This window comes from Lynx rufus, unplaced genomic scaffold (assembly GCF_022079265.1).
Source record: "Lynx rufus isolate CCGP_SWC_20201006 ecotype Redwood Valley unplaced genomic scaffold, mLynRuf1.p SCAF_2, whole genome shotgun sequence".
In the NCBI taxonomy this organism is placed as follows: domain Eukaryota; kingdom Metazoa; phylum Chordata; class Mammalia; order Carnivora; family Felidae; genus Lynx; species Lynx rufus.
The window spans coordinates 147,288,872-147,315,885 of NW_025814834.1; the positions used below are offsets into that span (position 1 = coordinate 147,288,872).

The following is a 27,014-nucleotide window of genomic DNA, read 5'->3' on the forward strand; positions in this document are numbered from 1 at the left end:
AATGATGAATTTCAGCAGATTTTTATGGAAGAGAGGGAGGGAATATGGAAAACATTATGATTTGGCTAACCAAAAGCCAATTATATTCTTATCCTTTGACCACTTCTATATAGAGGCTAAAAAGCCAAAATTTCCCATTTCTCAGCTTCTCTTACAACTAATCAAAACTACCTGAGAAGAACTTCCCTTTGTGGAAAAAGATAAAGGCAAAGTCATCCTTAGACTTTTTGTCTTTTCTGTGCTCTTCACCCTTCCACCTTCTTCCTGCCTTGAATGTAGAAGTAAGGTCTGGAGGCAACACCGCCATATTGCATTCATGCAGCAACTGGCATGAGAGTGAAGGTCTATGTGATCAGAAGGCTCCTGCTCCTGCAGGAAAAGATGATGAAGGCCTGAAGGATTAAGTATGAGAGAAAGGCAAATAATCACAAATCTTTGTCAAATTTGTGAATTTTTCCCCTCATTCTTATGATGAAAACAATTATACAACTACATAATTACCAAATATTTAAACCAAAAATTATTCCCAAATAAAGCAAGGAGTCTCCTCAGTCTCAGTTGGATAAACCCACGGGTGAAACAAAACAAAACAAAAACCTCAACCATGTTCTTGAGCCATGAGAATTTCATTTTATTGCTGCTCTGAGAATACATCTAATTACTCAATCATGCCAATTAAATAGGAAGTTCACCTGCTGACAAACAGCTATCTTGGGATATAGCAGAATAAATTCTAGAAATAATTGGATTTCCTAATCAATATTAACTTCATCATATTACACAGCTGCTACTTTCTTTTACATTTAGGTACAGCATTTTTTTCTTACAATATGTAAAACTTTTCATTTGTAGCAAAATCTCATGGTTAAAAAAGATGAATAATAATTTTGTCCTTTTGTCACTGAGTGTGGTTGCCCTGTCTGAAGCATTATTTTCACAAACTCTTTTATCCCTCTCATTAGTTAGCCTTTAAAAGTATAAACATCCTGTTTTAGCTGAAACCTTACAACTGTATCTTCTAACACAACTCCATTATTCTACAACTGTGTAAATTTCTGAGGTGACTTATTATGACATCACTTTTGTAATTATTCTTGAAGCATCCTGCTGGCCAATACATGCATGAAAGTACAAAACTCATGAAAATAGTTCACCAGTTTTCTAAAATGTCTTCTCTCTGGAATGCCCTTCTCCTGGTAAGACCCTAGCCTGGGAAGTAACCATTTAAAATTTTTTTAATTTTTTAATTTTGTTTATTTATTTTGAGAGAGACAGAGAGAGAGCAAGAGAGAAAATCCCAAGCAGGCTCCATGCAGTCAGAGCCAAGCCCGACGCGGGGCTCAAACCCACGAACAGTGAGATCATGACCTGAGCCAAAATCGAGAGTCAGATGTTTAACTGACTGAGCCACCCAGGCGCCCAGGAAGTAGCAGACCATTTTAAAAGAAAGTCAGCTCATGAAATTTCTCTGGTGCAAACCCCTCAAGGCCATTTCATCTCACCTCAGAGTAAAAACCAAAATCATTATTCTGACCTTCCAGCTCCTGCATGACCTGATCCTGCTCTTCTGTAATCTCATCTCCTACAACTCTCCCCTTCCCTCAAGGCACTCCTTGAGAATCCCTGATCACAGGTGTGGCTCCAGATTGGATCTTTTTTTTTTTTTTTTTTTTAATTTGGCAATTAAGTAATCTCTCCACCCAACATGGGCTCGAACTCATAATCTTGAGATCAAGAGTCGCATGCTCTGGGCCAGCCAGGTGCCCCCAGATCAGGTCCTTTGCACCTGAGGTTCCCTCTTCCTGGAATACTTACCCCCAGTGTTCACCTGGCTACCTCAGATCTTTATTTAAATGTCACTTCAGGGGAATTTATCTGACCCACCTTCAAAATTGTAAACCCTGCCTCCCTCCATCCCCTTTTCCTGACTTATTTTTCTCCTTGGCACTTAGCACCATGGAACTTACAATATGTCTCTCTTATTTAATTTACCATCCATGTCCTCTCCTAATACCTATTCCATGAGACCAGGGATTTGAATGGTCTGTTCACTGCTGTATCTCCAGCACCTAAAGCAGAGTCTGGCATGTTGTAGGCACTCAACAAAAATTTGAATTTCTGCAGATGGAATTTGGCACTCAGAACAACATTGGTTCTTTGTTGTTGTTTTGTCTTTAACCACTGGCTCTCTCTTTAGCCCTTGTTCTTCTCTTCTGAATGATTTTTGAAGTGCCAAAGATTGTTCCTAAAACTGCTGATATGATTAGCATGTCTCAGAGTCTTCTTCCTGACTCCCGAGTCATCTGTGCTGAGGGATCCAGCTTATCACTAATGGGATTCTGTCTGGTCTCTGGAAGCCCAATCCCAAGATGCAGGACTCAAAGTTGTGCTTGGCTCCTAGCTCCAAGATAATTAGATTCAATTAGTGGTCTGCAAGCATTTTTAAGCCAGTAGTGCATATATACACATGCAAACGCACACACATGCACAAATGCATACATAAAAGCTTAAAATTACATCCATCTCCCTTTTGCCTGGCAATAAATATTTCTAATCAGGCTCTGCTTTTCTAAAATCATATTGAAAGGATATCTCAGCCCCTGCTCTCCAAACATGGGGAAATAAGCACTTAAATCAGTGCAACATTTCTGGAAGGCAATTTCACAATATCTATCAAAATGTTTTGAGCATGACTCTTGATGCCCTGATTCTATCGCTAGGTATTTATGTTCTTTTTAAAAAATTTTTTTAAATATTTATTTTTTGAGAGAGACAGAGTGTGAGCCAGGGAGGGACAGAGAGAGAGGGAGACAGAATCCGAAGCAGGCTCCAGGCTCTGAGCTGTCAGCACAAAGCTCAGCGTGGGGCTCAAACCCATGAACCGGGAGATCATGACCTGAGCTGAAGTCAGATGCTTAACCCACTGAGCGACCCAGGTACCCTGGTATCTATGCTCTTTTAACATGTAAACATTTGTCTATACATATGAACAAGAGTGTTCATGACAGCATTGTTTATAATACCAAAAAACTGGAAATAACCAATTCCTCCATTACTGATGGTGTAGTTAAATAAATTATGTATATAGTCAAAAAATGAAGTTCATTTCTGTTACTTGAAAAAAAATGAATAGACTAGTGAATATTATATGTTTGTGCAAATAAAACAAAAGTACATCAATGAATTAATATGCCAGGGTACAGTATGGGTTCATTTGCATGAGTTTGAATTGTGCAAATTAGATATTGGAACATATAAAATTTTTAACAGTTTTTCTTGTGCTCAGAATTTTAAATAATTTTAACTTCCCAAATTAGAAATTCATTTAAAATATTACATGATTTCAAACCTGGCAGGCCCAGTGCTTACACAGTTGCAACATAGTTGTGTCACCTGAGCTGTAAACATTGTCATCTTTTGGCCAAAGTGCTAAGGCAGGAGGGAGTTTGGGCTGTCTGAAGGACTGAACGACCGTCAGTGTGGTATGGCGCCCCCTGGTGCTGTTTTCAGGCAGAGACTTTTATTCAGGAAATGGGAGAAGCTGTCTGCAGTGCTGATAACTGATCTTAAGAAGTCACATAATCTTTAATTTCCATTAGTAGATCCAAATACTTTTGAGTTCCAAATAAAAGTCCTTGAAGGTATGAGCCATCATAGTGTAGTTTAGTAGTTTGAAGGCAAGCCATAACTAAATTCTTACTAACTTAACTTTAATTCTCATTAAAGTGTAGCTAATATGTTACTCTGGAACAATTTCATGAGAATCGGAAAGAATCAAACAAATCTAGTTATTTTATATGTAGAGATTTGTGACCATTTAGTTTGGTGGGAAATTCTCAGGATTTCTTTTTTTTTTTTTTAACGTTTATTTATTTTTGAGACAGGGAGAGACAGAGCATGAACGGGGAAGGGTCAGAGAGAGAGGGAGACACAGAATCCGAAACAGGCTCCAGGCTCTGAGCGGGTCAGCACAGAGCCCGACACGGGGCCCGAACCCACGGACCGCGAGATCATGACCTGAGCCGAAGTCGGCCGCCCAACCGACTGAGCCACCCAGGCGCCCCTCAGGATTTCTATTGTAAAATCAAACTAATGACCTTGGGTTTCTGAGGAATCTTTTTTTTTTTTTTTAAACACTAGCTTTCATACATAACAGAAAAGAAAGCAGAAAGGTATAACCAATACCTCATTTGCAAAATAAACAATAATGGAAGACTACAGCAAGAGTGTAACTTAACCGAAAGGGTAAAGATGATAATCCACAGACCTGCTAGAAACGAGCATTTGATGAGAGGCTACAAAGTTAGCCTGAGTGGTCAGAATAGAGGAATGCAAAAAGTGGCACGGGTTTGTGATGGCAGGTTTTATACTGCATCTTGATGCAAAAGCCATAGAATAAGGTCGTTAGAACAGTGGAAGATGGCTAACCAATTAGGGCTTTGTCGTTTTAATTAAAAAGCTGCATCCAAATTTACTTTGGTTTTTCTTTAACTTGAAAAAATCCACTTGCAGTAAAAGTATTCTATATAAGTGATGGTGTACCGAATACCAGCTCTATTAAGCTCTATTTGAGAATTACTTATCTTACTGTCACACTCATTACATGACTTGGTTTAGCAGTGGGTGCACTGCTAATACTCAGATAATAGTAATACCAGCAATGAGAGCACAGACTCTTGATGTCAGAACATGAGTCCGTGAGCAGACTACCTGTTTTGACTAAGATCAGTGGTAGAACAGTGTGTGGCAAATGCCTTACTTCACAAGTGTGGGGCAGGGTCCGTTCATCTCATTAATGTGAAAGAGTAAGAATACTAGGTAGGAAAGGTCAGAGAATAGCGAGAGTGAACAGGTATAATGGACAATTTTGTAGAAGAGAGAAAGCATGAAGGATGCAGAAAAAGGGAAAGCTATAATTCAGAAAGCTCTTTTGGTGAGCCTCAGTAATTTGGTCTAATTATTGTGAAGAACAGTCAGAATAATGATATTTTAAATATATTATTTCTTTTATTCAACCAACAACCCATACAAACCAACATTTATTGGGTGTCTTCTGTGTGCAAAGGATTAGTCACAAAGGTCCAAGGAAAATTTTGCTTCAGCCCTCAGTGAGCTCACTGCAATTTCCTTTCAAGCACCTGAAATAGCAGAATCAGCTGTGGTAAAGCATTGCTTAGAACAGATCCCTGGTACATGCATTGGTTTTACTACTTACATTGCACTAAGACTTAAGGACCTTCTGTACATCATTCCCCTATTTCAAAGGCAGAGGTTGCTTCCTGTTTTAGAGCATTATTACCAAAGCTCCAATTTTCCTATTTTTAGCATTTATCTTGCTTCCAGTGTTATATTATTATAAATAATGCTGCAATGGACATCTTTACAAACATAGTATCCCATATTTTAGATTATTTCCTTACTTTGGTTCTCAGAAGAGGGATTGCTGGCACAAGAGGTTTTAATATTCTTGGAGTATTGCCAAATTGCTTTCTAAAAGGTTGTATTGATTTATACTAGTGAGCAACACATGGCTAGTAATGAGAGAAGCAATTTTATATTCTCATTACATGGTCATCCTTTATAATTAACACTTTCAGAGTTTTCATTTAATATTCAAATCATATGAGATTATTTGGAAATAGGTACTTATTTTATACAGTAAGGTTTTTAGCACATGATTTACATGGAAACAATATCTAATACTAAAACTTAGTCTTGGGGCGCCTGGGTGGCTCAGTCTGTTGAACGTCCGACTTCGGCTCAGGTCATGATCTCACAGCTTGTAAGTTCAAGCCCCGCGTCAGGCTCTGTGCTGACAGCTCGGAGCCTGGAGCCCGCTTTGGATTCTGTGCCTCCCTCTCTCTGCCCCTAACCCGCTTGCATTCTGTCTCTCTCTCAAAAATAAACATAAAAAAAAAAAAAAAAACTTAGTCTTTAAGAAAGTGTCAAGTAACAGGTCACATGAATATGAACATGTCCACGTTCTCATTTTCCCCCAATAGTTCATCAAGTCACTTGAAAACCATTAACAGAATTTTAAAGCTAAATGATCTAAAAAAAAATTTTTTTTAACGTTTATTTATTTTTAAGAGAGAGAGAGAGACAGAGCACGAGTGGAGGAGGGGCAGAGAGAGGGAGACACAGAATCTGAGGCGGGCTCCAGGCTCTGAGCTGTCAGCACAGAGCCTGTTTGTGGGGCTTGAACTCGTGAACCATGGGATCATGACTTGAGCCAAAGTCAGACGCTTAACCAACTGAGCCATCCAGGTGTCCCTAAAGGTAAATCTTATGTACACTAAAATAAATATGCTTAAAAACATTTTTAGGAAATTATAATCATGTAGATCGTTTAATGTCCTCATATTTTTTATTAGAAAATGAAGAAGTTGGTATTTTGGGAAAAATATTAGTTTTAAGACAGAATAAAACAGCACTAAACAGTGCAGCATAACTTTTGCTGTCAATACTTAATGCCAAATTATCTTTTTGGAAAAATATTAATTTTAATAGTGACAAGCTATTAATCGAACTTTTTATTTTTTTAAATGTTTATTTATTTTTGACAGAGAGAGAGAGACAGAGCATGAGCAGGGGAGGGGCAGAGAGAAAGGGAGACAGAATCAGAAGCAGGCTCTGGGCTCCGAGCTGTTAGCACAGAGCCCGACGCGGGGCTTGAATTCACAGACCGTGAGATCATGACCTGAGCTGAAGTTGGACACTCAAACAAGTGAACCACCCAGGCACCCCTTTTTCAAATTTTTTTTAATGTTTATTTTTGAGAGAGAAGACAGAGCATGAGTGGGGGAGGAGCAGAGAGGGAGGGAGACACAGAATCGGAAGCAGGCTCCAGGCTCTGAGCTGTCAGCACAGAGCCCGACACGGGGCTCGAACTCACGGACCGTGAGATCATGACCTGAGCTGAAGTTGGATGCTCAACCGACTGAGCCACCCAGGCACCCCTAATTGAACCTTTCAGAGTTGTTTTGTTTTGTTTTCCTTTTATCAGAGTATTTTAGAAGTTTAAGAGAAAAGTACCCACTGAATATTGAATTAAAAAGTGAACTAATTTCTAACAATCTTTGTTCCTGATTGTGTAAGGAGATAACTGACAGTTAATATCATCCGCTTACAGATTATTAATGTTTTAAGCCTAAATTCTACTTCCTAGCATGTGGAGTAGCTGCTGGCTTTTCTCAGTGAAAAGCGAGATTTATTCTCAAATGGAGGACAAGCTGCCAATACTGGGGCCTAAAAGATGTCACATAAATCAACAAACAAATGGAAAAGTTAAATTCAGGATCACGTACACAAGTACATTTAGCAATGGGACATGAGCCAGGCACATTTCAGTGCAGGCAGCACATGGTCTGACAAACACAAGTAATCTTATGCAGACAGCTGATCAGAATATTTTAGAGCACAGCTGCCCCATACAATCAAGCCCACACGGTTGCTGCAGGTACACTGCTTGTTGAATCTATTCCCTGATCTCCAAGTCTGTAAATTGAATTTCTGTACATTGGGTTTCTATTAGGAGGCATACTGTGTGGACTCTGATGTAAATTGCCAGGGTTCCAATCCCAGCTCTGCCATTTACTAGCCTTGTGTTTTCAGGCCATTCTTAACCATCCTGTGCCTCAAATTTCCCTATCTATAAAATGGGGACAGAAACAGTATCCAACTTATAGCTTTGTTGGAAAGATTAAGTGAATTAATATACACAAATCCTTAAAATAGTACCTGGCACATAATAAGCACTCTGTGAGTGTAGGTTACTTTTTTAAAATAATAAACCAAGTAAGCCTTGGTTCTACCTTTTTTTTTTTTCAAAAGAAATTTTTTTTAACGTTTATTCATTTTTGAGAGACAGAAAGAGCATGAGCAGGGAAGGGGCAGGGAGAGGGAGGGAGACACAGAATCCGAAGCAGGCTCCAGGTTCCCAGCTGTCAGCACAGAGCTTGATGCGGGGCTGGAACTCATGAACTGCGATATGACCTGAGCTGAAGTCAGAGGCTTAACCGACTGAGCCACCCAGGCTCCCCTACCTTTATCCTTTTTAATACATTTTTTAAAATGTTTATTCTTTTTTTGAGAGAAAGAGAGAGACAGAGCGTGAGTGGAGGAGGGGCAGAGAGAGAGGGAGACAGAATCTGAAACAGGCTCTAGGCTCTGAGCTGTCAGCATAGAGTCTGACACGGGGCTCGAATTCACAAACTGTGAGATCATGACCTGAGCCAAAGTCGGACGCTCAATCAGCTGAGCCACTCAGGCACCCTTAACTTTATTTTTTTTTTAATGTTTATTTATTTATTTTTGAGAGAGAAAGAGAGAGAGGGAGAGAGAATCCCAAGCAGCCTCCACGCTATCATCACGGAGCCTGACACGGGGCTCCCAAACTGTGAGACCTGAACCGAAATCAAGAGTCAGACGCTCATTAGACTGAGCTACCCAGGTGCTCCTGTATGTGACTATCATTAATATCATGATTATTAACTTTTATTACTACTTCTACCTGAATTTAAAGACAAATTTTATGTCTTTATTAAAGAATCAGAAGGATACGGATGACTGGGTGGCTCAGCTGGTTGAGCGACCGACTCTTGGTTTTAGCTCAGGTCATGATCTCACGGTTCGGTCTGCAGGTTTGAGCCCCGCATTGGGCTCGGTGCTAATAGTACGGAGCCTGCTCAGGATTCTCTCTCCCTCTCTGCCCCTCCCCAACTGGAGCATGTGCTTGCTCTCTCTCTCTCTCAAAATAAATAAACTTAAAAAAAATCAAAAGGATAGTGAATGCTTCTACAAATAGCATCTGTATTTCCCAGGGGACAGTAATTTGGGCCCCAAAATATAGTCCTGCAGTATCAGTTACATAGTGGACATGCATAGAAGGGGACAAATTTTAGAGTCAGGTTTTCCTGGTTTGAATTCTACCTCCACCACTAACTTCTTGTGTGACCCTGGGCACTTTACCCACTCAACCTCTCTAAGCCTTTAGAAGGAGAATAACATCTTGCCTGATATGACAACCCAGAATTAGATAACCTAACGAATGTGAGGTACCTGACAGATGGCCTGATGCATAAGGACCTTAGTTCTGGCACTTCCCATGTGGGGCCCTCCTTTTCCCTCTCTGGCTCCCTGCCACCTTCAGCAGGGTTTTACTTTTCTGCCTGGTGAAATCAAACCACCACAAAGCCGGCCCAGGACAATCACCAACTGAAAACTTCCTGTGTAAGGATATCATTGGTAATATAGTAAGTATTATAGTGCTATTTTTAAGACACGTACACTAAAATATGTGTGAGTCAAGGTGATATGTGGGATTTGTTCCTAAAATGCTTTAGCAAGGGGAGACAGAAAGGAAGAAACAGATACATGAAACAAATGCAGCAAAATCTTGATACTCATTTAATCAAGAAGAGAGACACCTGAGCATTCATCATATTATGCTCTAATTTTTAGTGTGTTTGAATGTCTTCATACATGATAAAAATTTTGAACAATTAAAAAAACCCCGCACATTTCTGGAAGTAATAATATCACATTAGTTATCAGGCGCATGAGGCTTCATCCCATTTCTAAGAGTCCAAGTCAGGTCTGGTCATATATTTCACTGAATCCTCTGTTCTTCCTAGTCCAGCAGAATATGTCATTTAATTTCCAAGTGAATGTTTTTCAAGCCTTGCTTACATTAGGAAAATGTTATTTTCTCTAATGTCACCATAACAGACACTTAAATATCAACGTTTCCAAAAGTGAGGTCACAAGATAAATTCAATGAACCTCTACAACATTATGCCAAGTAAAAGAAGCCAGACAACATATTATATGATTCCATTGACATGAAAAGTCCAGAAAAGGCAAATCTGTATGACAGGGAGTAGATTAGTGATTCCTGGGGCTGGAAGTGGAATTTGCATTGACTGTACATGGTCATGAGTGCTTTTATTTGGATGATGGGAATGTGCTAAAACCGGATTGTAGGGATGTATGCACAACTTGGTAAAGTTACTAAAGGGGTGCTTAGCTGGCTCAGTCAGTACAGCATGTGACTCTTGATCTCAGGGCTGTGGGTTTGAGCCCCACATTGGGTGTAAAGATTACTTAGAAATAAAATCTTAAAATAAAAATTTTAAATTACTAAAAATCACTAATTTCTAAAGAGGTGAATTCTGTAGTATGTGATTATACATCAATAAAGTTTTTAAAAATATTTCTAGGTGGGTCACGCACTTTTAAAAAATGATTTATTAGGCATGTAAAAGCATTTTACACTTTAGAAGAACCATAGCACATCAAGTGATGTGAACGTTTAAAATAAATGCTTAAGTTAAAAAAGATGAGTTTGGGGTGTCTGGATGGCTCAGTCAGTTAAGTGTCTAACTTCAGCTCAGGTCATGATCTCACGGTCTATGGATTTGAGCCCCATGTCAGGCTCTATGCTGACAGCTCGGAGCCTGGGGCCTGCTTCGGATTCTGTGTCTCCCTCTTTCTCTGCCTCTTCCCAGCTTGTGCTCTCTCTCTCTCTCTCAATAATAAATAAATAAAGTTTAAAAAAAGTTTAAATAAAAAAAAGATGAGTTGATTTAAATAATTGATTTGAGTGAATTATCTTACTTAATTCATTCACATATTTAAGTTAAATAAAAATGATGATATTAACAAACCAGAAGTTTTGTTAAATTCTAGTCTGGGTCGTTAATTCCTATGTGATGAAACCCTAACTGTGAGAGAGTGTGTGTGTGTGTGTGTGTGTGTGTGTGTGTGTGTGTGTGTGTTGTGTTTTTTAATCTCAGGATCAGATGTAAAGATAAAATGGGATAACTGTTGATGTAAATGCTGTATAAATTGCCAATGCTGTACTAACAACAAAAAAGGAATGGCTTACCTAAATGGTTTCTATTTTAATATAAAAGAAATCCTAACTAGGTTATGACAGATAAGAGACTCTCCAGGTGAGGCAGGAGTAATTTAACAGGTTGCCCAGCTTTCTTGCTCCAGGGTTTCAACCCCTCAGATTTCTTCCTTTTGGAAACATTACTGAATTCCTACCATAAACCATTAGGTGGTAGGTCCTTCTTCCTTTTTTTTCTAAATTTTTTAATTAACATTTATTTATTTTTGAGAGACAGAGACAGAGTGTGAGCCGGGGAGGGGCAGAGACAGAGGGAGACACAGAATCCGAAGCAGGCTCTGGGCTCTGATCTGTCAGCACAGAGTCCGATGCAGGGTTCAAACTCATGAACGGTGAGATCATGACCTGAGCCGAAGTCGGACGCTCAACCACTGAGCCACCCAGGTGCCTGCGTAGGTCCTTACTCTCGATCTTCCAGAGGTGCCTAGTTGTCCTCTTCTTCCTCCTCTCCCTCTTCCTCTCCCAAGTCAAGGTTCTCTACCTATGAAAACTTCCTGCCCCTTTGGGGTGGAGCACCCCCAAGCCCTTTTCTGGTTGCACTTGGCACAGCTGAAATGAACGGACATTTTTGAAACTTTTCCAGATATTAAGGGGGAACCCCCACCTCCACCCCCCCCCCCCGGCCCCGCCACCAGCCAAAGTACAGTCATGTTTTTCAAAACAGAATTACACATAGGAAGACTGAAGGAAATGAGACAAAACAAAACTATCCTGTCTCCAGCCAGATTTCATTTCCTAAACTTCTGCTTCTTACACCCCTTGTTCTTTCTAAGAAAGCGAGTCTTGCCCATCTTTCAAGAAACAATGAGGGCTCAGTGGCATTTAAGTCCCATGTCCAAATGAACAAAGCAGCCACTATATTCCAAGTCCTCATCCCCATAGAAACCTGGAGCACCCTTTTCTTCTGATTCCCACAGGGACAAGGGTGGTTTATTTTCAGCAGATTGGTGGTAGTGTTGTTATTATTATTACTATTCTGAGGTTAGTTTGGCTAATTAATAAATCTAAGGAACTTTTGAGGTATCAAACGTTCTACTAAGTTCTCTGTACTTCAGCTAACAGCCAAATTTGCAAAGGCCGTGAAAATAAATTAGGATAGGGCTCACATCTCCCTGTCTCAGGGGTGCGGAGTGTTCTTACAAGGTTTTGTTTCATCTCCTGCCAATTCTAAAGGGGTATGTAAAGCAGATACTATTACCCCTTGTACCGAAAGGAGAAGGAACGTGCCTAAGAAGTCACAGCTTGCCTGAATTGACACCTGTTCTGGCTGACCTAAGTGAATTTCTCTCTTTATTTCAAATTCCTTAGTGGAATCACCCGTCTGGGCCAGTAAGAAATGCGCTCAAACTGGAGTAACTGATTCCCCACTGGGAGGGGGATGGTTAGCCCTCGGGAATGTGGGCTTTGCCCCCACCACGCAGGCCGGGTTGTCTTTGTGTTTTACATCAGCAGGCTGAGGGTATCTCTGGTGTACCCCGTTTGCTGAGTTCCCTTGAGAATTTTCCTGGGTAGTTTCGTCGATTGGCTCAGCACCATAGCATATCACAGAAACGGAATACGAAACTAAAAAAACGCAAAGCACGTGGCGTACAGGATCTCACTTTTCTTGGCCTTTCTCCCGACCCGTAGCCGCGCCCTGTTACGACTGCGTGGGTGACTCGCCTATAAAAGGCCGTCTCCGAGCGTCTTGTCGCCACAATCTCTTCCTGTTCTTGGTTCGTTTGTTGTGGCTTCTAGCTGGGACCACAGTGGCCGTGAAGATGGCGTCTACCAGCCGGTTAGTATGTCCGGCCGAGCCGGGCGAGGTGAGGGGCGGGCGGGGAGTGCCAGGGTTGCTAGGCTGCTGCCGGGGCTGCCGCGTCGGGCAGAGCGCCCCGGAGGTGCGGGGAGAGGCGGCGGACTGGCTGGCCGACCCGGACAAAGGCACTTCCAGACGGCAGTGCTGTCAGGGGTGTCGCAGGGGGTACCGAGCCGTCTGCGTTACCACTCCACAGTCCTGACTTGTTTTCTCACCCAGACACCAACCCTGTGGGGGCCCCTGTGTTCCCAGCCCTGGCTTCGCATCTTTTGGGGGGGTATTTTAACCCGTCTTTTTTCTTGTTAATTTTTCCTACGCTTGCTTTTCCAGCTGTGGCTCAACCAGCCCGCGATCCTTTCCAAAGAGCGAGAAGGGTTTAGTCCCAGGCCCCTATCGATCTGACAGCTAGAAAGTTAGGGACGTCAGCATTGGTAAGCCTGGTGGAAACTGGTTACCATCCCAGAGGCCTTCTGAAATGGAAGCTAGGGCATTTACCAAGAGTTGATAGGTTTCCTTCTAAGAGGTTTATTTTTCTACAAATGTCTTCTGCTTACTCCTGAAGAAAATCTTGCTTGCAGAAAATTACTTGCATATGTTGGGAAGTCACTGTCTAATATATTTTTAAAATGTGATGTATTCCTATCTACAGGAAATGCTTGCACTGCCCTTAGAGACAGCCTTTAATCCTGTGATCAGAAAAATGCTTGTAGACCCTAATTATATCTCTCATGATCACTATGAGGTAGATATTAGTATTTTTGCATAAATGTAAACTGAGTCATGCCAAGGTTGACTTTTCCAAGGTTAGTGTTCGAACAAAGTGTAGAATCTCTTATCTGTTTTCTGTTATCACACAGTTGGTCCCTAGTTAACTCATAATGTATTAAAAGTATCAAATTAAGTACAAATTCGAATTAAGTACAGTATCAAATTCTGTAGCTTCTGAGAGGCAACTGTGGCATAATTTTCTGAACTTGTTATCTTCTGTGGAATTGAGTTCCTGATGAAAGCCATTATCACAAAATAGTAAGCTGAAGTCCAGGCCGTTTTGTGTAACTGCTAAGACTTACTACTTTATGTTACTGTAGTTTTAGAAAAGGTGTTGGGGAGGCAGTGTTAGCTAAAACAACCTGGAAACAACTCTTAAAGCCACTGACACTCTTGTTTACTGATTGTAATTTTATGATTGAATGCTCAATCATTCTGTCTGGGTGTGGCTCTGTTGGGAAACGCTTCCTTGTAGGTAAGTGGAAAACTTCAGTTTCCCAAAGACATCTAAATACGACTTATATTCTCTCGTGGCGATAGATCTGAAAGGTAAATGTGATATTTGGGCACAGCTTTTCCATACGATAGGACAGGAAATTGTAAGAAATGTTGCAACATTAAATATAGTAAATTCACGTGATAGATTCTTTACCAAAAGAATTTTGCTTTGTGTGAGTTTTTTCTTCTTCCTTTGTTAAAAAATAATCTTTGAAATGAATTTTTTTCTGGAGATGTCTAGGTTTTAAATATGTGTGTCATTGCAGTTGTCTGTCTCTGAAGTTTTTCTACCAGTGAGAACAAAGGTTAAGTGTTAGTATTTCTGCCTTTAGCTTTGTCCCCCCCCCCCCCCCCCCGAGGAAGATGTACAGTTACTAGGTTATGAAACCGCCTGATGTTTTCACAGACAAGAGCACGAATGTGAGTTCAGGTCTAAACTGCACTACTTAGTCTGTGATTTCAGGCTAATCGTTCTCTGATCGTAATCTTTGGAAGGGAAATATGCTTATTTTGCAGGGTTGCTGTGAAGAGTACTGATATATTTATGGCATTAGACACACAGTGGACTCCCAATAAGTGACAGCTATAAAGTGAGATTTGGATTTATGTGGTTTCTTAGGTCCTTTAAATGATTTTAATGTCATTGGTGTTTGGTTGTTTACACCATTCCTTTCCTTTCGTTTCTCTCTCTTACTTCCCCCACCACCCCACTCTTGTGGTTCCTCTTTTACATCACTCTTGTGGGTATTCTGATCGAAAGTTGACTAGTTTGTCATGATTCATTTTATTTTGGATCGGTAACACAAATAGTACAAAAACAAGACGAAAAGTGAAAAGCAGTTTCTTTTCTTCCCTCTCAGCCATCTCATTCTCCCTCAGAGCAGCCACTGTGACCAGTTTCTTGGTGTTTTCCTAATGATTCTGAGGTTTAACAAACATATGCATGTAGTGCTAACCTCTCTTCTTCCCCCAAAGGATGTTGTAAATACTGTTCACTACCTTGCTTTTTACCTTTTTTCATGAAGTTAGTACACACATTTTAAGTGCACAGTTTAGTTGGAAAATGAGCACACACACATAGCTACCACCCAGGTCAAGAAATTAAATACGACTCGCACCCTGGAAGCCTCCTTGTGCCCTCAGTCATTACCCTTTCCCAAAGATAACCACATCCCAACTTCTAACTCCATAGATTTGTTTTGCCCACTTTAAGGTTTATATAAATGGCTTATATTTTCTTCTCTGTCTAGTTTCTTTTGAACAACATTTTGAGAGTCATCTTTGTGATTGCAAAAACTGTAATTCATACTTTGTCCAGTTTTGTATAAAATCCCTACCTTACTCTTTTCACTTAGCATATCTGGTTTGTTTTTTTTTTTTTGGCATATTTTTGAGGTGTTTACATATCATTTATATACTTACAGACAAGAAGATAATTCTACTTTTTAATAGCAAAAACTGTATTAGTCCTTATAGTTGTATGACATGTGCCATATGGCTGCCCATTTGTAATTACTGTTATTCTAACATTTTCCTTTATTTCAACATAGTTTTTCATAATTTATACTAAGTTCTTAATTTATTTGTTATAATGTATTAGAATATTTTCCTAATAGGAATTTATGGAATGAGTGTGACTATAAAGCAAATCTCCAGTTCTCTATTTCCCCATTTTCCCACTGAAAAGATCCAAGACATGTTCTGGTTAAATATATACATTTTGGGAACGTGGATTATTTTATCACTTTTTCAGTGGGAATCACCTGTGTTGAGAGTTAACTTTCCGATTTGTGTTTGCTGACATTAGAAATTTTTTTTTTTTAATTTTTTTTTTTTCAACGTTTATTTATTTTTGGGACAGAGAGAGACAGAGCATGAACGGGGGAGGGGCAGAGAGAGAGGGAGACACAGAATCGGAAATAGGCTCCAGGCTCTGAGCCATCAGCCCAGAGCCCGACGCGGGGCTCGAACTCACGGACCGCGAGATCGTGACCTGGCTGAAGTCGGACGCTTAACCGACTGCGCCACCCAGGCGCCCCATAGAAATTTATCCAAAACCACAAATACCTACTTACTACTGTAAGGATGGTCGATGATGTCTTCTGAATGTATATTTGTGATGGCTATAACATAAGCTTGTATTGTAGTATTTCAAGTGAACGTTTAAAGAGGGCTTATTTTGCATAATACCAAATATTTATTTAAGTAATCTCTATACCCAACATGGGGCTTGAACTCACAAACCTGATATCAAGAGTTGCACATTCTTCCAACTGAGCCAAACAGGTGCCCCTACAGAGTTCATGTTCTTTTTTTTTTTTTTTTCTTTTTGAGAGAGAGTGCGCGAGCGTGCACACACGAGCCGGATAGAGGAGCTGAGGGGGAGAGGGAGAATCTTAAGCAGGCTCCAAACTCAGCACAGAGCTCGACCTGGGGTTTGATCCCATGACTCTGAGATCATGACCTGAGCCGAAATCAAGACAGTCATTCAACCAACGGAGCCACCCAGGTGCCCCGATACCAAACATTTATAATTGTGTATAATTAATAAATCCATGTTAAATATTTTTGTTGCTTTTTATATTATTTTATATCTTGTTAAAAAATGTTTATTGATTTTTTCTGAGAGAAAGCATGCTCTACCTGGGGAGAGGCAGAGGGAGAGAGAGACTCCTAAGTAGGCTCCATGCTGTCAGCACAGAGCCCTACACTGGGCTGTATCCCATGAACCTGAGCCAAATCAAGAATCGGATGCCTCACGGTGCCTGGGTGGCTCAGTCGGTTACGCGTCTGACTTCAAGTCAGGTCATGATTTTGCAGTTCATGGGTTCAAGCCCTGCATTGGGCTCTGTGCTGACAGCTCGGAGCCTGGAGCCTGTTTCGGATTCTGTGTCTCCCTCTCTCTGTGTCTCCCCAACTTGTGCTCTGTCTCTCTCTCTCTCAAAAATAAAATAAAACATTAAAAAAAAAAAAGAGTCAGATGCCTAACCAGCTGAACCAGCAAGGTGCCCCATTTTATTACTACTTTTTTAAGTGAGCTCTAACACCCAACGTGGAGCTTGAACTCACAACCCTGAGATCCAGAAATACGTGCTCTACTGACTGAGCCAGCCTGGTGCCCCCTTTGTTGCTTTCTAAAACTGATTTTATTTTGTCTTTTATGATTAGTGTGTCTTCTGCAAACTGCTTTATTTTCAAAATAAAATGATCAAGCACATTAGTACTATGACAAATAGAATAAAAAGTAGTTTTTGAAACCATTTCTTGAGTGATATAGCAAACTCAGTTTCTGGACTAAATGAAATCATTGATCTTAAGTTCAGCAGAGGTATATCTACCACCCTCCTTTATCATACCCATTAGGTTCAGTGTGTACTATTCTAAATCTATTACTAAAATATCCAGCAAGTAGGAAAAAACAAGACTTGAAATGTATTCTCTGACCAGAGAAGTGATAAGTCACACAATCCAGATGATTATATGTAAATGTCACAGGTTATAAATGGTAGCTAGTCATTTCTATGCTAATCAGGATTTTTAAAAATCTCAGTAGCCTGTATGAAGAGAAAAAAACACTTGCTTTCCATTTAGGTTTTTAAAGCCTTCCATGTCTGCAAATAAGTTACTGTTCTTAGAAGAAACAATTCCAATGGAATCTATCTGTTAATGACTAGCTGGAATTAAAAATTACCTAACTGGGATATTTATTTTGAAGATTTCGCTTGAGTGTATTATACATGGATAGTATTGGAAAAGTATTCAGAACCCTCATTTTTTTCCCCTAGAACACTACTTTGTTACATGTTGGTTGGGAGGATATAAAAACAATTTTTTTTTTTTTTTATTTAGTTTGGATGCTCTTCCAAGAGTCACATGTCCAAACCATCCAGATGCGATTTTAGTGGAGGACTACAGAGCTGGTGATATGATCTGTCCAGAATGTGGCCTGGTTGTAGGTGAGCAATTATTATGGTTTTAACTGAAATCACTATTTTAGGTACTTTGCTTTTGTGTATTTCCCAAAGTGTCTTTTAATGAATACATTTTGATTTTTTTCCCTACAGGTGCCAATTATTATGGTTTTAACTGAAATCACTATTTTAGGTACTTTGCTTTTGTGTATTTCCCAAAGTGTCTTTTAATGAATACATTTTGATTTTTTTCCCTACAGGTAATTCATATTTATTATAAAACAAACAAAAAGAATTAGAAAAGAGTAAAATCAGAGACACCATATTTTATTGTTTATATGAATGCATATATTTCATAATGTGGGGTATGAAGGAACATTTAAAATTGAGACAGCCCGTCCAGAAGAAAAAGCCCTCAGTCCATAGTCTCCTGAGTCCTTAGTCTTAACTATTTGATGGGGTTTGGGGATGGTAGTGGTGACGCTTGTGTGTATGAAATAATGAATAAATTTAATCCAACTTTTGTGGCTTTTAGATATTTAAACATGATTTGTTTCAGGGTAGTAAAGGTATAGCTGTACTGAGTCTCATTCAAGGACTTTTAGTTAATAGATCCCATTAAATAGAATGACTTAAGAATTTCTAGTATAAAATTGTTATTGTCAAAAATACTGCTTATAGGAGATTCTTAAAAAATGAGAACAAACTGAGGGCTGATGGGGGGTGGGAGGGAGGGGAGGGTGGGTGATGGGTATTAAAGAGGGCATCTTTTGGGATGAGCACTGGGTGTTGTATGGAAACCAATTTGACAATAAATTTCATATATTTAAAAAAAAATACTGCTTACAATTTTTCATTTTGTTCCTGCTTTCTTACTTACCCAGATATGTAGCAGAACTTTAGAATATTCTTATGGTGGAGTTGTATTTAGCAACTGAAACAAAGGAGTAATACTTAGCAGTTCGAAATGCTTAAAAATGAAAGTGCTAGTAGGATTATGGGATGTATAACAGAAACATTGGTGGTGATATACTGTGGAATAGTGTTGGAGGATATCGGTAACATTCATCCACGTAGCCTGCTTGCCTCAGACCTCCAGTGGGAGGCTTAAATCATACAGAGTTGCTAACAGGAACTGAAATCCACTTATAGTTGAATTCTTCTCAATAAGCAATATTAACAACTTCTATATGCTGGGCACTTTTTTAAAATGATTTCTATATTCACTGAGTTTATCCTCAGAGAAACCTTTGAGGTGAGCGCCAATATTACCTTCATTGTAGAGATGAGAAACTCAAGTTCAGTGTGGCAGTGTAGCTCTACTGTCCGCACGTAGCTAAATTTCTATCCTGTATTGGCTTTTGTAATAAAATGAGTTCAGTCTGATTGGCAAACTGTGACCCACTGCCTGTTTTATATATGACCTGCCTGGTAAGAATGGCTTTTACATTTTTAAGTGGTTGAAAACAGTCAAAAGAATACTAACATTTGGAGGCATACGAAAATAGTATCAAATTCAAATTTCAGTATCCATACATAAAGTTTTATTGGAACATAGCCACACTTGCTTGTTACATATTATCTATGACTGCTTTCACATGATGACAGTAGGACTCTGTAGTTACAAAAGAAACCATATGTGGTGCTCTCATCACTTCATACTGCCGCCCAGTGCACTATAAATCCCAGGAATGCACTTAAAACTCCTCAGCATCTTGAGTACAAAGTTTATCTCCATGCTGCAGCATTTTATTTTGTTACCATTGCATACCCATCGTGTCAAAACAGAAAGAAAAAAAGTGAACTTTGAAAGCCATGCCCTTAAGGTACAGTGGAGTGTAGGTTATTTTGTTATTGATCAAGATGGCAAAGCTCTGTGTTTATTATTCAGTGGTACGATAGCTCTGCTAATAGATACAAGAGACTTAGGCATAAGCACTCATCCTGCCAATCCAGTAAAACAGTGATCAGAAAATTTAGAAAATGTAATGTCGATTATCTCATCACAGCAGAATTTCTTCACAAAAATAAAAGAATAAAAATAAGGCTGCATCTAAAATAAGTTTCTGAGTGGCTTATTTGTAGCTTATGCAGGGAAAGTCAACGATTAGTTAATGATGAGTTAATTAGTTCATGTTTGTTTGATTGTGGTAGTTGAAGAAATGTGTCCAGAGAAAACTTATTTAAGATGAACAGCTTCTCAGAAAAACAGTTGCTTGAAGAGTTGAGGATGTTGGGAACAACATCGATAGTCAATCAATTAAAGTCCAGGCAAATATCAAGTGTTTCTCCTAGACTCCTGATGACAAGGTAGATGTTACTGATACTGCTGAGTTGTTTATTCAAGGAGTCAATGCAGAGTTTCTAGAGTTTGAATTATCTGCATGGAAAAACTGCAGGAGAAACTAGTTTTAAAGAAATTACAAGAATGCTAATTCAGTACAACCTGAAGTGGAAACTGCTAAGATATATTATAACTGATAGATGGTAAAAATACGTGTGGAAGAAGTCTTAGGTGGACAGATTTACAAAGATTGTGAAAATGTAAGGTTTTTAAAGCTTCTAGTTATTCATTGTATTCATCAACAGGTACTTGGTAGAAAAGGTTTGAATCTATCATGTTACTGATCAGTAGGGTCAGTAGTGAACTTCATTCACTCTCGTGGACTTAACTGTCATCACTTCATTGAATCTTTGTCAGAAATAGAAGCTGACTATCTTGACTTGCCCACCACATAGTAATTTGGTAGCTTAGCTGCAGCAAAGTTTTCTTGTAATTGTTTTTGAGCTCAGGGCCAAGGCTGAAATCTTTCCGAACCAGTACTGCCTTCAGCCACTGCTGTTTAACACTGAATGGCTTTAGAAATTAGCTTTTGCTGCAGACTTACTAATATTTCATAATGAATTCAACCTAGAATTGGAAGGCAGAACAGTGCGGATACGTTAAAATCACACTGAGGTAAGGTCAGTTTGACAACAGCTAACATTATTTGAATCCCAAATGGCGTCAAATTGCTTTAATGTATTTTATATACTTTCACTGCTGTCCAAAGTTAAAACAGGAAGTAGGGTCTTCATTCCCACACAAATCTGCAGCAGGTGTATATTCAAAACTCAGACTGTATTTTAATCAGTATTTTCCAGACCTGAATGTAAGTGCAGAGGAAATTTTCATATTTCCAAATCCATTTAACTCTGCAATTAAGGAGCTTCCACCTAACTTTCAATTGGGAGTGATTAATCTACAATGTAATGACATGTTAAAAGGCAAAATATCAGAAGAATGTAATAAAATTCTATAAATGCCTTTCAGGTAGTGAATATGCTCAATTAAAATCATATGCTTGCAGATTAATATCAGTATTTGGCAGTACTTATCTGTGTGTGAAAAAGACTTAAAAAAATGAAATACATAAAATCCTATTAACAGCATTGACAGATAACATTTGTAATTGATTTTGATGATAGAGAACGCGAACTGGATTCCAGTTAAGTGAAATATTCTCACCCCAAAAGAGAATGCTGTTCTTTCTCAGTAGTAGATTTGTATTACAATAAATTATCCTCAATTTTTATATTTTTAATTTCATCGGTAAAAAACCAGTGGAGTCTTTCCTCTTTATGGAAGTACCTATGTAGTATCCTCAGTTTAGCCTCTTGACCCACAAACCCTAAAATATTTACTATATGGCCCTTTACAGAAAAGATTTGCCAACCTGTAAGTTAAATGAGAGCATTCTAATTCCAAAGTATTAAGATCAAACTGATAGTATGTAAGAGTGAGACAGAAGATTGAAGGTAATTTCGGCTTCTTGGGTCTCGTAAATGGAGCCATTTAAAAAGTAGTGCAGAGGGGCGCCTGGGTGGCGCAGTCAGTTAAGCGTCCGACTTCAGCCAGGTCACGATCTCGCGGTCCGTGAGTTCGAGCCCCGCGTCGGGCTCTGTGCTGACAGCTCAGAGCCTGGAGCCTGTTTCAGATTCTGTGTCTCCCTCTCTCTCTGCCCCTCCCCTGTTCATGCTCTGTCTCTCTGTGTCTCAAAAATAAATAAACGTTAAAAAAAAAATTAAAAAAAAAAAATAAATAAAAAGTAGTGCAGAAATACCGCATTATGTCTCCAGCCCTTCCATCTGCTTCACTTCTGCTTCAGACCAGCAAGATATAGTTGGGTGAGATTAACCAACTGGAGATGGAAGATCTGATTCACAAGGCTTACATGCTTTTTTATGCTTGAAATCACTAACTTTTACTTGCATTTTTCTGCTTATATCTAAACCAAAGGAAGTTAATTTTCTTTTAGTTTTGTTTAATTATCAGTCTTGAACACCAGCATTGGAACTACTATATTTTATCCTAACTAAAGCAACTAGGCTAAATTGTAAAGCCTGAAAATTAAAAAAAAAAAAAAAATACAATCTGATTAAACTTCCTTTATATACACAGAAATATCTGCTTGTAACAATTGGTTTTTCTGACCTAAACCGTAACAAACACCTGTTTTAAAATATATGGTACTAGCCTCATTCGCATATTTGTAGCATGTGTAATATAACCTGCAGTGTGTCCTGCAAGTGAAGAAACTATTCCATGAGGGTGGGCAGGCAAGACTCTGCTAACAAAGTTCTGTTTTGCTGAAGAGATGATCAAATTATGTTGAAAAGAGCTTAACGGAACATGGCAGACCATGAGTCAAATTTTAAAAAACATGTGCATATGAACAGATACACACAAACACATATATTACTATCATAGATCCATAATAAATTTAGATTCTATATATATTTAATTAGACTTGCATCAGCTTGCTTGTTCATTTATTTTAAATTTTTATGATTTTTCTTTTTTTTTTTTTTTTTTGAGAGAGAGTGCATAAGCAGGGGAGAGGGGCAAAGGGAGAGAGAGACAGTCTCAAGCAGGCCCTCACCCAGCATGGAACCTGATGTGAGGCTCGATCCCAGGACCCTGGGATTATGACCTGAGCCAAAAACACGAGTTGGATGCTCCACCTACTGAGCCACCTAAGCACCCCCAACTTGCTGGCTTAAAGGCATATGCTCTTTGTTGCCAGCTCAGTTCTGCCTTTATCTCTTATGCTATGGAGATAGGGAAGAAATTAGGTGAGGCAAATATTCCACAATCCACTCAGGGCATAAGGCTTGTGGCTCTTTTCATACTTGTGTTCATAGAGATTTAAATCCAGCTGTCATCATGTGTCTCCTAATAAATTGTCTTGGTTTACATGGTTTGCATGTGCTTACTGTAATGTTTTACCTGGTCTGAAACTTTTTAGATTATACCATATTTATTGAATAAACGTTTACAGTAGGCTTGGGTTTAAATATCACCAGACAACTTTAGAAACTGGAACTCTTAGAATTGTTTTTGGACAACTCTGTACTTAACTAATATTTAATTTGGCTCAAAACTTAGGGCAGCCCATTGTCACTAACTCCTCTATTTATTTATTTGAAAGCATGCAAGTGGGTTAGAGGGGCAGAGAGAGAGAGAGAGAGAATATCCCAGGCAGGCTCTAAGCTCAGCATGGAGTGCGATGCAGGGCTTGATTCCATGACTCTGGGATCATGACCTGAGCCAAAACCAAGAGTCAGATGCTCAACCAACTGAGCCACCCAGGTTCCCCCAGCTACTCTTAATTTCCAACTCAAGACTAGATACTGCTCAACTGTCCTCTTTGGAGGCATATATTACCCCTTGCAACTGTCACCTTTTTTAGTGAAATAATTTGCAATAAAAAATATATTTATTTCATAGGATAAAAACTGCTTTTTCTCCAGTGTCTAACACTTTTTTTTTTTTTTTTTTTTACTGTCCTTTAAACCTTCATTCAGTCTCCTTGAGGCCCACCACTGAGTCTCAAAACCAATGCCAAAGTGTTTTAGGTTTTTCTTAAAGAAACATCGTACTTACAGGAGCCAGTTTCTGTTTCGATTACATAACAAACTATTGGAGAACTTAGTAGCTTATAGTAACCATTTTCTTTTGCTTATAGTTTTATGGGTCAGTAGTTTGGGAAGGACTTACCTGGGCCATTGTTTCTTTCCACATGGCACCGATTGGACCTAGAGTATTCACTTCCATGATGGCTTTTTCACTTATATTTCTGGCTCCTCTCTGTTCTTTGGCCTCGCCACACAGGCCATGCTCTAGGATTTCTCCACAGTTATCTCAGAGTAGTCATATCTCATACATGGTGGTTGATTTCCAAGAGAAATATCCTAAGAGCATGTGTTTCAAGAGTGTGGGAGCTGGACTCAGGTAGTTAAGGGCTATGCCTGGCATAGGATCACTTCTGTATTGGTCAGAATAGTCATAGGGCCCACCTAGATTGGAAGGAATAGAGAGACACCAACCACCAGTCAGTGTCATAGACAGGGTCATGTTTCAGAAGAACATGTTGATGACATATATTATTGCTGCCATCTTTGGAAAAATACAGTTGGTCAGACATTCATTGTCTTTAATTTTTTTCCTCAGTACTTAAGTCGTATTTAGTTTCACCTGTAGCTGGTTCCCAATCTTTTGTGGCTATTTTAAATACTGTTTAGCATGTAATAATTGTCTAATTGACTTTCCTCTTTTATTTGAATTATAGGATTTTTTTAATTTTTTTTTTTTTTTTGAGAGAGAGAGAGCACGAGTGGGGGAGAGGCAGAGAGAGAGAGGGACAGAGGACCTGAAGTAGGTTCTGCGCTGACAGCAATGAGCCCAGTGTGGGGCTTGAACTCACAAACCGTGAGGTCATGACTTGGGCTGAAGTTGGACACTCTATCAACTGTGCCACCCAGATGCCACTTGAATTATAGGATTTTTTTTAATTTTATTTTTCATTTTTTAAAATTTACATCCAAATTAGTTAGCATATAGTGCAACAATGATTTCAGGAGTAGATTCTTTAGTGCCCCTTACCCATTTAGCCCATCCCCCCTCCCACAACCCCCCCCAGTAACCCTCTGTTTGTTCTCCATATTTAAGAGTCTTTTATGTTTTGTTCCCCTCCCTGTTTTTATATTATTTTTGTTTCCCTTCCCTTATCTTCATCTGTTTTGTCTCTTAAAGTCCTCATATGAGTGAAGTCATATGATGTTTGTCTTTCTCTGACTAATTTCACTTAGCATAATACCCACCAGTTCCATCCACTGAGATTATGTGAGATCAGTTGCAAATGGCAAGATTTCATTCTTTTTGATTGCCGAGTAATACTCCATTGTATATATATACCACATCTTCTTTATCCATTCATCCATTGATGGACATTTGGGCTCTTTCCATACTTTGGCTACTGTTGATATTGTTGCTATAAACATGGGGGTGCATGTGTCCCTTCGAAACAGCACACCTGTATCCCGTGGATAAATGCCTAGTAGTGCAATTGCTGGGTCATAGGGTAGTTCTATTTTTAGTTTTTTGAGGAACCTCCATACTGTGTTCCAGAATGGCTGCACCAGCTTGCATTCCCAGAATTAATAGGATTTTTATTTTAAACATAGGAAGTGTTTTGATTTGTCATTGGCTGTTTAATCTTACCAGTGATCTGTAGGATATTGTTACTGATCTCTAAAATAAGGCCAATTTTTAAAGCAAAGCTTTGTCAATTCTACCATGAAACTATAGGCTTTAATAGCACTGTTTTGTGGGATCCCCCCCCCACAAATCCTAACAGTGTGATTGTGTCACTTTAAAATTGAGCACTAGGTGGCAGTATAATATTTAGATTATCAATTTGTTCATAAATTTGACCTTGTACATTGTTTATAGTCCGCAAAGTATTAGGTTAATAAGCTGCTGTAATAGCTGCTAAAACATGAAATTGGTTATGACTTTTATAAATTAGGATTTCAAATAGGTAGTGTTTAGATCTAGTGGTATCATTTCCAGTAAAAGCCACTTTTTATGTACCATTTAAAACTGAATTCTTTCATTGTTCTTAGAAGGAACAACCAGAAAATAGTATAGGTAGATTTGAATGAGAAAAATGAGTCAATTTGACCTGTCTTTCCTAAAGTTATTCTGGATATTGTTTATACAGTGATTCTGAAGGATGAATGTACGAATGTGCATTAAGAATCAGCTGTTCAGGGGCACCTGGGTGGCTCAGGTCATGATCTCACGGTTCATGAGTTTGAGCCCCACATCAGGCTCTCTGCTGTCAGCGTAGAGCCTGTTTCAGATCCTCTGTCCCCCTCTCTCTGCCCCTCCCCTGCTCTCTCCCCTTCTCTGTCTCAAAAACAAATAAATATTAAAAAAAAAAAAAAGAATCAACTCTAAAGATTCCAGACCCCATTTCTAGAAATTCTAGCATATTAAGAAACACAAATCTGTACTATTAACTTTACAGTTTACCATATTTTTTTATACATCTTCTGTACTTTTAGAGTTTTCATATTTCATGTCTCCAGACCTAGACTGCATAGCCTGTAGAGCAGATATCTTACGTATGTCCATAGCTCCTAGTGTAACTAGGGGCCCTCGACTCCAGGCTCAGCTCAGTAGAGCGGAGCCTGGAATCGAGGGCCCCTAGTTACACTAGGAGCTATGGATGTAACTATGAGCTATGTAAGTAACTATAACCAACTTATATAATTTCTCTAAGCCTGACTTTCTTCACGTGTAAAAATAAGTCATCTCCCTGCCCCAAAACAGGGAGCAGGTACCATACATCTTAGAATTGTTAGGAATTGTTAAGAATCAAATGAAATAATGTATAAAATATATAGTATGATTTCAGTATGAGATTTCAGTGATACATTTTTTGTGGGTGCAAGTACTCCTTTTTTCTTGTGGAAAAGTAGGTGATTCTAAGTCTGAGATGCCATTCTTCATAACAGGTCACTTGCAAAATGTATTTGAGTGGGTCTAGCATAGTGAATGCTCTTCAGCCATATCATTTTAAAGATTACTGGATTACCATCTTTAAATTTGCATTAGTGATGGGGCGCCTGAGTGGCTCACTCGGTTGAGTGTCCGGCTTTGGCTCAGGTCATGATCTCATGACTCAGCTCATGAGTTGGAGCCTGGAGCCTGCTTCATATTCTGTGTCTCTCTCTTCCCTGCTCATGCTCGCTCGCTCTGTCTCTCTCTCAAAAATAAACGTTAAAAAGAATTTTT

At 39.2% G+C, this 27,014-nt stretch overlaps 1 protein-coding gene and 1 long non-coding RNA gene across 2 annotated transcripts in view; both read left to right on the top strand.

The window, feature by feature from the left end:
• Nucleotides 1–12,597: 12,597 nt before the first annotated feature.
• The window catches only part of GTF2B (general transcription factor IIB), a 33,162-nt gene continuing 18,745 nt past the window's right edge, over nt 12,598–27,014 (top strand). The window contains exons 1-2 of the mRNA XM_047086068.1: nt 12,598–12,692; nt 17,829–17,935. Coding sequence (XP_046942024.1) covers nt 12,676–12,692; nt 17,829–17,935 — 124 coding nt within the window. The 5' untranslated portion in view covers nt 12,598–12,675. The remainder of the gene's footprint in view (nt 12,693–17,828; nt 17,936–27,014) is intronic.
• On the top strand, nt 17,942–18,295 carry LOC124516632 (uncharacterized). The gene is made up of 2 exons (XR_006963078.1): nt 17,942–18,043; nt 18,151–18,295. It is a non-coding gene; the product is annotated as an uncharacterized LOC124516632 (long non-coding RNA).